Source organism: Triticum urartu, chromosome 6A, assembly GCF_056163025.1.
Source record: "Triticum urartu cultivar PI428250 chromosome 6A, HENAU_Tu73, whole genome shotgun sequence".
Taxonomy (NCBI): Eukaryota; Viridiplantae; Streptophyta; class Magnoliopsida; order Poales; family Poaceae; genus Triticum; species Triticum urartu.
In genome coordinates this window covers 436,896,084-436,905,765 of record NC_141878.1, presented here as the reverse complement: position 1 = coordinate 436,905,765, position 9,682 = coordinate 436,896,084, and the positions used below count along the sequence as shown (strand labels likewise).

General features: G+C 49.9%; 1 protein-coding gene across 1 annotated transcript; it reads right to left on the bottom strand.

The window, feature by feature from the left end:
- Window positions 1-1,402: 1,402 nt before the first annotated feature.
- On the bottom strand, window positions 1,403-2,424 carry LOC125513894 (uncharacterized). Its single transcript, XM_048679103.2, has one exon. The coding sequence runs from the start codon at window positions 2,292-2,294 to the stop codon at window positions 1,737-1,739; it is 558 nt and encodes a 185-aa protein (XP_048535060.1). The 5' UTR covers window positions 2,295-2,424; the 3' UTR covers window positions 1,403-1,736.
- Between the last annotated feature and the right edge of the window lie 7,258 nt (window positions 2,425-9,682).

The window sequence follows — 9,682 nt, the reverse complement described above, 5'->3', positions numbered from 1 at the left end:
CCTGAAAGCGGTGTCATGGCAGACAAAGCAACGCACTGTTTCTGCTAAGCACCATTGGGCACCCTGAAAGCGTTGTCATGGCAGACAAAGCAGCGCGCTGTTTCTACTAAGCACCATTGGACGCCAGCACAACACTCGACAACACGAAGTAGCTTGCGGTACCTTCCAACACGCCGGCGGTACGGACTATTTTCAGTACACACCACGGACATCGCTTTCGGTACCACCATATACCAGTGACACATGATCCGAAATCGCGGAAGCGGAGCAGAATGAAGCTGGTGGTAGATGAACCCTATAAAAAACAAGGGGAAATTTAACAATTTAAGAAAAAGTCTAAAATCTTTGAAATTTTTGTTGTGCAAACTTGACTTATTGGCCTACTCATAAACAAAATTTGACCACAACAAACTGTCGTAAAAAATCTAAGCATGAAAAACAAATTATCCAAGATAATATAGGGTGAATAGTATGCCTAGTATAGTGCTGATTTTGACTTTGTGCTGACCAATATCATGAAAGTCACTTTGTCCCCAAAAAATTTATCCGTGTGTAGTGATTTATCTAGTTTGTTACCAACAATTTTTAGGATTTTTTGACCATTTTTAATTTAATATTTTTTAAAGGTGCACTATCACCCGAGAGCCAAACGTTCCATGATACGTACCATCTATCCTACTCGCACTAGCCAATTTTTTGAGAAGAAGGAAGGTGAAGCCGACCTCTGCGTTGGGTCATGTATGCATCCAATCCCAGTGGCGGAGGTAGTGGGGCCGAGACCCCCCTCCTCCCCTATGGATCGGCCACCCCCAACGAGACCTGCGGGGAACTAGTACTATTATTAGGCTTAATTAATTACTGCCATTAGCAAGGATATCACCAATCCTAATGACCCTAAGCATATATTTGTCTTACATTTCTTCATATGATTAGTGAGTACTTCACCTTTGTTTCGATAGTGATGACTACCACTTTATTCGTACGATCAACATCCAACGGCTCATGGACCCATGGATCACAAAGCATTGTCATAGCAAAAACGGGACGCCCTGAAAGCGGTGTCATGGCAGAAGACAAAGCAGCACACTGTTTCTGCTAAGCACCATTGGGCATCCCAGAAAGCGTTGTCACGGCAGATAAAGCAGCGCACTGTTTTTACTAAGCACCATTGGACACCAGCACAACACTGGACAACACGAAGTAGCTTGCGGTACCTTCCAACACGCCGGTTGTACGGACTATTTTCGATACTACACACCACGAACATCGCTTTCGATACCACCATACCATTGACACATGATCAGAAGAAAACGCGGAAGCAGAATGAGTCGCTCAACACAAGAACTTGACCACGAATATTTCACCCGTTTACGCTAGGCAGATCACATTTCAATCGGGGAGGTTAATTGACAACCATGATCCATTGATCGGCCACCAGATCATAGTGTACAGGACGCACACGATCGCCATGCAAGTTGGGGGAGGAACATGAGCTAGAGCTTGAGGCCGGAGGCAAGCAAATCTGGCCTCCTGGGCCGCTCCTCCATCTTCGCTAAAACTAAAAAAACTCGCATGATCGCATCGCATGAGCACCCACAAACACCCAGGAAAAAAAAAGTCAAACTGGTAAAGAGAAAAAAAAATACACACATCCATCCAACTATCTATTCAATCGAGCACGCATGTGTGCTCATGCATGTAGTAACTGCTGTACAGGAGGCAGGGCAGGCGCCGTGCTACCACCAGCCGGGCGCCTTCCGGCCGCCGCCGGCGGCGGCCATGGCGGCGGCGCGCTCGAACCGCGTGGCCGCGCAGGGGATGGTGATCCCGCCGGGGTGCTCGAAGCCGAACTCCTCCTCGGCCTCGCGCAGCAGCTCCCCGAAGAGCGGGTGGTTGAAGTACACCACCGGCACCACGTACCTCATCGACTCCCCGCCGGGCTCGTCGCCGCCCACGTACACCGCCACCTGCCCCTTGGGCGTCGTCGCCTCGCCGGCCTCCTCCAGCAGCCGCTCGCCGCGCCGCGGCAGGAGCCGCATCCGCCGCGCCAGCGACCGCCCCCACCCCAGCATCCGCCGGGGCTCGTCCCGCTCCCGCTCCCGCGGCAGCACCACCAGCTGCTGCTGCTGCTGCTTGGCGCTCCCGACGGCCGCGTGGGACGGCTTTGCGCCAGCTCCCAGCTGGCACCGCTGCAGGCGGGCGTAGCCGCGTCGCCGGCGGTTGCAGAGCGCCCGGCGCCAGAGCCCGAGCAGCTTCCGGCCGAGCCGGAATCCTCTCTGCCGCCTTGCCATCATGCAACAGCTGGCAGGTCGAAGGTCTCCGCTTTCCTGTGCTAGCTGTGTTCTGCTCTGCGTGTGTGGAAGAAGGAAGGAGTTGAAGCTGGGCGGTCTAATGGCAGGAGAAGCGAGCTTGACAATGGCTTGTTTTATATACGACAGGACGGGGAGGGAAGACTCCGGGCAAGGGCCTCGTCACTGTGCGTGTGGGCGCGCGCCCGTGTGGGACTCGCCAGCGTTTTGTGCGTCATTTTAGCCTTGTTTTTGTCATGGCGTCGCACAGAGGCTAGTGTAGTAATTCAGGTGATGCACGTAGGTATTCAAAGCAAGAAAAAGCCCTAGATCCTTTGGTTTAGAGTAATCTTGTAGGAATTTCATAGGATATAATTTCTATAGAAAAATTCCTTTAGAGCCCTTTGGTTTGTAGGAATGAAATCCTATTCCTGTTAAGGAATTCTTCCTATCCTTCACATTTCATAGGAAAATAAATATTAGCCTAGACTCAATGAAAAAAATCCTATGATGTGAATTAAAGAGCATCTTCTTTCTTATTACTACTCATAAAATTTGAGATACATGTCATCTCATTTTCTATAATTTTTCTATTCCTATGATTTTCCTACCCTATGAACCAAAAGAGGCCTTAGAATGAAAAGATTCGCTAGCTTGATGTGGCGAGCTTCCGAGCTTTGGTCGGTTCCGGTGGTTGAGCTTTTCCCTTGAGGGAATCGGTCGTTGAGTTTCTGAAAGGAATGCCATATATTCGCTTGATCCTAGTAATACCCTTTTTTGTGGCCATGTTATCTGCTGCAAAGTACGCTCACGAGAACATGTCCGCGGCACTCACACAGCGTACGTACACGTTCAGTGCAAACGCGTTCAACGAAATCCCGGGGAGAATAATCTGGTAACATGCCATAGCCTATATATCGATCCAATCTGGTTCGTTCGTATTTCAGTTGGTTCATCTGCTGCAGTCAGATGAAATAGCGTGCACATGCCACACATGCCAGTTGAAAATGACCCGGATTGCATCTTGTCAAGATAACATGTTCGCGGACAGCAACCTATTGCTATCAACGCGGTGCGTGTAGGTATCGCAGTCACAGCGTGATGGACCGTCCAAATTTGCTGAGCAGGCGAGCAGCAACCAGCATACGCGTACTTGGCGCCTTGGCCGGTCTAATTCCAAGACCGCCATTGATGCACGCAACGGACCGATCGAGATCGATCCAACCCGCTCCAGACAAAACGGGTAACGGCAAAGCAGGATCTATGTCATCAAAGCACTCTCGATCGGGGTAGGGGGCTTATCCGGCGTAATGCAAGAATTAACATCCAAAGCAAGCAGCAAAGTGGAAGCTTTTAGGTGCACTCGTAAAAGGATTCTTGTGCTCCAAAGGGAGTGTGGTGGTGGTGAAAATGGGTCTGGTCACATCGAGATGAGGAAAGCGCATGACGCGGATCCGGTCCCCGCTAGGATATCCCACCGAGCTTCTTCCGGATCCCAAGCTCGTGCTGCAGACCCTCGTGCGTGCTACACTACACTTCAGGCAGCGGCTGGCACCTGCGGAAACGTCGTTTCCTGGAAGACCGTTTGAAGCAAAGCTCTCGACGGATTTCTTAATGCGGAGTGTCAATCTGTCATACTGATGCTACATGCGTTTAACGTCTTGCTGAGAATAAGATAGTACTAGTGCTACTAGGAGAAACAGACGCAGCTGGTGTAGGCTGTTCCTGGGCTGGCATTCCTTGCTCCAGCCAGCCAAAAAATACACGAGATGCAGGTGAACTGTACTGCCTTGGGAACAGGGCACGAGGGACGTAGGGAACGGCGTGCTTACGTGTCCACGGCACGCCGACAACTGTTGGGACTGTGCAGCAGAGAGGAGAGGGACGCTTGGGAAGGTGGGCAGAAGGAGATGAGCACGAGCGATCCGACTACCCCACATCTCCCAACGTGTATCATGCCGAGACAAACGCACCCGCACGCACGTCCGAAAGCTGAGGGCTGCGTTTGTCGTTGGCAAGAGCCAAGGGGCCAGAGCATCTCTGCTCTGCTAGTGACATGGAAGTCCCAACAAAATCAGGTTGCCGTGCCGACCGGCCCGTCCTTTGGCGTACGGCGACCGATTACGAATTGCTAAGATCTCTTGCTTTATTTTGGGGCAGGATACGATGGGTTTGTGCCAGCAGTATCTCCCCACTTCGCCGGTCAAATGGTACGTGAATGTTACGGAGTATTAGAGTAGAAGAATGTGGTTTCGGGGAGTAACACTTCGTTTTCAACCTCACAGGGATTCTCTAGCTTTGGATGTTTATGTGGAATCGGCGTCCAAGTAACAAGTGTACATGGACAGTGTACGCAGCAGGTCAAGCCATTCTACTAGTATTTGTCAAGTCACGATCATGCCAAACACAAGGAAGGTTCTAAGAGGGTGCTTGGATCCAAAGGATTTATTTTAGTCTGACTAAACATAGTTTTTTTAAGAGACTAAAGTTTTAAGCACCCCCTGACTAAAGAGCGGCTAAAATTAGTCTTGAGACTAAAATTTTTTAGTCAGGGGTACCCCTACTAAAATGTGAATTAGTCCTCTCTCTCCTCATTTAAGTCTCCACCTTTAACACAGGCGAGTTCTGGATTGAAGGGTTTGGAGGATAATAAATGCTCATTAACTTGATTTTAATGGGTGTTTGTTTTCAGGGGCTTTTTTGTGTAGGGACTAGAGACTTTTTTACCAAACGGGAGGGACTTTTTAGGGACTAAACTAGGCATTTGAGACTAAATGAAGAAGACTATCAAGGAGAGTCTTTTTGGGACTTTTCCAACAATGCCCCTCCATGCACCTATTGGCCCGCCACCCCATGATGTTGTTTGATTATTATTTTTCTATATACAGCAACATGGTCATTTAATAGCCTCTAGGAAGGGACTGAGACTTTTTAGTCTCTGAAAACAAACAGGGAGGGACTTTTTAAGGACTATAGACTTTTTAATTGGGACTAGAAAAAGTCCTAGGACTGAAGAACCAAACACCACCTCTCTTTAGTATTTGGATCCAAGCATGGATGAGGCTAACAAGTTTTAGTCCAACTAATTTTAGTCATGGGACTAAAACGTATCCAAGCACACTCTCATAAGCCCGCGTGAGAACCATCCTCTTTATCTCCCCTGAAGGCATAGTACCGCTGCTTATTACAGGCGTTTTCATTTGTGTTGGTAAAAATGTGCCAAACAGTAAATGTCACTATTCATTGCTAAACTTGTTTTTTTTCATCATCATAAGAGAATTTGTGTTTGAACTTGAAACTCCACGTGCTAATAGAACATCACCCTCTTAATGTACTGAAGTAGTATGTTTTTTTCTTTTTAAAAGTTGAAAGCTAAAAAACGTGATTTTCATGGAATTCTCAGTGCAGCATGGTTTTCACCGGTTATTTTTTTCGGTTTCCCTCCAAGCAACACTACTAACATCACTGTAGCTTTGGCGGTACTAGCAAGCACGGACAGCCTGAACCTCTTCACGGCGGAGCGGAGGCTGCGTGCACCGGTCACCATGCTAAGAGCGTTCACCAAACGTACGTAAAACTCTGTCTCCACCCAGACTTTAAAACATCTTAAGAATATTTAAAAGAAAATTCAAACGGCGAGGTGCCTGCGTACATACGCTGTCCGCCTCACCGATCGCATAGATAAGCATGGCATTGAAATTGAAATCTTCTACAAGGACGTACCGTACGGCACGTCGGTGCCAGCATGTACATATACAAACGCCACTAGTACTAGTAAACACCGCTCGAACTCGAACTCCGTGATAAGAGGGCAGCTAAGCCAAGCTTAGGTGTCCTCCTCCTCCTCGAAATCATTACCAAATCACAACAAGCCACGCCATCAAAAAAAAGTTAGTGCTAGCTGCCATATGGTCTGTTCGAACGGCAGGATCACAGCTTGATCGAACGATCGCTGCGGGGGCCGGGCTGCTGCTTCATGCTTCTACCGTTAGTTGATAGGGCACATCTCCGATCTCTCTCTCTCTCCCACTGATCGAGTTCTCCATTCCATCACGTGCGCTCTGACAAGGTCAACTAGCACAACTAAACAAACGATGTGGGAGCAGCTTAGCTGCCGCGCGCTGCCAAGTCGCCACTGACCTCACGGCCAACCACTTCACCAATAGATAATCCCATGGATCCATCGACCGATCGATCGTCCAATGGAGCGACACATACACGGCATGCACGCACTCACCACAGCCGCGGGAAACGATCTTCCGTGACGTCCCGCGCTGGTTAAAATGGGTTTGGTTGGGCGGCCGTGCAATGGCCGCGCGACAACGCCGAGGGGCCCGGTTCGCCGGAGCCGTACGTTCTCACCGTACCTGGAGAGGAAACGACCCAAAGCAGGCGGTGGCTAGATCGAGCCTGGCCATATAAAGTCATAAACATGAGGCTTTGCTTACTTTGGCTTAGATAAAGAGCCCAAAAGTCAAGAACTAATCGCGAACTGATCGATTAAAGAAGCCTGCTCGGGAGAAGAAGAAGAGGAAGACAGCCGGCAAACGGCTCGCGTCATGGCTAAGCTCCAGTGCGCGTATCCTAGTCATTGCTTGGACCCGGCCATGGTTTGATTACTCTAGTAGTTAAGGAGTTTGTCCTATGCATATACATCCCCGATGATTAAAATTTCGTCGGCCGCCCGTAATGCGTGCAAGCGTAAGGTTTGCGTCGTCAGATTTTGATTAATTTGGACTCAAGCGCTCATCAGCGTGGGGTTTTGTGGGTCAGTGTCTATCAAATTTTTTTTTTGAGGAACTGGCAGATCATCTGCCTATATATTGAGCAGGAGTAAAACAAATACAAAGGTCCTTACATGGGAAGAGAAATAAAGAACTAGCCTAGCCTAATCAGGTTCAGGTTCAGGAGAATTCTGTGTGTCACTAGTCCAATGAAAGGAGAGCATTGGCTGGAGGATGTCTTGCTTGATCAGGTTAAGCAGCTCGTCTTCATACTGCACATGCTTCTCGAACACCCGTCGATTCCGTTCTTTCCAGATGTTCCATCCTGTATAGATGGCAGTGTTGATCGCCTTGGCTCCAAGTGGGCAAACATGATCATCGCACCAGTTGACGATCGAGCTTGCTTGCTGCGCCGCCCTCGTAAGTGCAGGAAGGTCTTGCCAATCTCCCCCAGCAACCAAGTTGATCGTGCAAACGGGCACTGGATGATGAGATGTAGCGCTGATTCCTCAGACTGATCACATAGGGCGCACTTGGGGCCGTGGGGAATTCCCCGCTTGGCCAGGTTGTCATTGGTGAGTATCTTGCCTTTGAGAAAGAGCCAGAAGAAGAACCTACATTTGGCCTCGACCTTGGACTTCCAGAGCTTGTCGTAGTTGGCGACGACAAAGGAGCCAAGGAATTGGCAGCGGTAGGCCGAGCTTGTGGTGTAGGCTGCAGCAGCGTTGCAGTTCCACGTGATCTCATCATGCGTCGCTGGATCAAGAACAATGCTGCGCAGCCTTGCCCAGAGATTGGTGAACTGCCTCATCTCAGACTCAGAAGAAATACGGTGCAGACCTGAAAGCCAATGCTGCCCATTTAGTGCCTTCTTGACAGTGAGGTTTTTCCTGTAGCATAGATGAAGTAAGTCCGGCGCGATCTGGCCCAGGGCATCACCGGCAAGCCAACGATCATGCCAGAACTTGACACGCGTTCCTGAACCGATGAAGATGTTAGTTGCCGCAGCAAATAAGGCGAGGTCGTCCTTGTCACAGGGAATGGGAGAGCCAATCCAAGGCCTGTCTTGGTCGCGCCATTCAAGCCATTTCCATCACAGGCGCAAGGCCCTGCCGAAGCGCTTAAGGTCAATGACGCCGAGTCCACCCAGGCTCTTAGGGCGGCAGACGGTGGACCAGTTCACCAAAGCAAGTCCTCCCTCGGCGTCGGGCTTTGATCTCCAGAGGAAGTTCCTTCGGAGTTTGTCAATTTGCTTGATGGCCCATGCCCCCAGTTTGAAAATAGTAATCAGGTAGACGGGGATTGAAGAGAGTACAGAGTTGATCAATTGCAGACGAGCATCCCCAGTCATCAGTTGGCCACGCCACTTTTGGAGCTTGGACGCAAGCTTATCAAGGATGGGCTGGATGTCTGCTCGAGTGATGTTCTTGTAGTGCAGGGGGAGCCCGAGATAGGTGCAAGGGAATTGAAGAACAGGTACCGGGAGCTGCTGCAAGAGTGAAACCAGGTCGATGTCGTCACAACAAATTGGGAAGATACCACTCTTTTGTATATTGCAAACAAGGCCAGAGGCAGAGCCAAAACAGCCAAGGATCTCCTTGGTGAGCTTGATGTCGGTTGCCTTGGGCGAGATGAACAATGCAGCGTCGTCGGCGTACAGGCTCACTCGAAGCTGGGAGGGTGGCAAGTGGAGCGGAGTGAGTAGCTGAGCATCTGCAGCCTTAGCAAATAGCCAATGAAGGGGGGCAATTGCAAGAGTGAAGATCATGGGGGATAGTGGGTCTCCCTGACGTAGGCCTTGGCGATGGATTAAAGGTGGACCAAGCTCGCCATTTGCCATTACTCGTGAGGTGGCGGTGCTCCAAAGCAGGGAAACCATGTCACACCATTTGTGGCCAAAACCCATGCGAGAGAAGAGTTCCATCAGGAACGACCAAGAGATATTGTCAAAAGCACCGGCGATGTCCATCTTGAGCAACAGAGCTGGGTCCTTGTGCTGGTGTAGGCTACGGATCGCGTTTTTGACGAAGAGAAAGTTGGCATGAATGCTTTTGGATTTGATGTACACACTCTGGGAGAGGGGAATCAGCAGCTACAGGAATGGGGCAAGTCGGATGGAGAGCAACTTTCCGGCAATCTTTCCCACTGAGTGGATCAAACTTATCGGGCGGAAGTCTTTTACTTTGACGGCCTCATTGAATTTTGGCAGTAGTGTTATGTAGGCAGATTGAGCAGGTGGAAGTGCTTGCCGCGTAGGGCGAAGAATTGGTGCAGAGCTGCAGAGACATCATGCTTGATCACCTCCCAGCATCTTTTGAAGAAATCCGTGGTGTAGCCGTCAGGGCCCGGAGCTTTGCCCGAGGGAAGGGCAAACACAGCTTTCTTGATTTCCTCCTCTGAGAATTGCTCGTCCAGAGAGGAGAGGTCCAGCCGAGGGAGATCAAGTAGGTTCCAGTTGAGGGAGCACTGCCTAGTCTTCGGAGTGCCAATGGTTGCAGAGAAGTGGCGGTGTAACTCCTTGTGCTTGTCAGCCATTGTGGTGAGTTGGCTCTCATCTGTTTGCAGTAAGGGGATGAAGTTTCTGCGACGGCGTCCGTTCGCTTTGATGTGGAAGAGTTTAGAGTCCGTGTCACCGGCACGCAGCCAAATTATTCTCGAGCGTTGCCTGAT

Bases quoted from the DNA above. Each gene is read 5' to 3' on its own strand.
- LOC125513894 (XM_048679103.2), bottom strand. From the start codon at position 2,294: ATGATGGCAAGGCGGCAGAGAGGATTCCGGCTCGGCCGGAAGCTGCTC.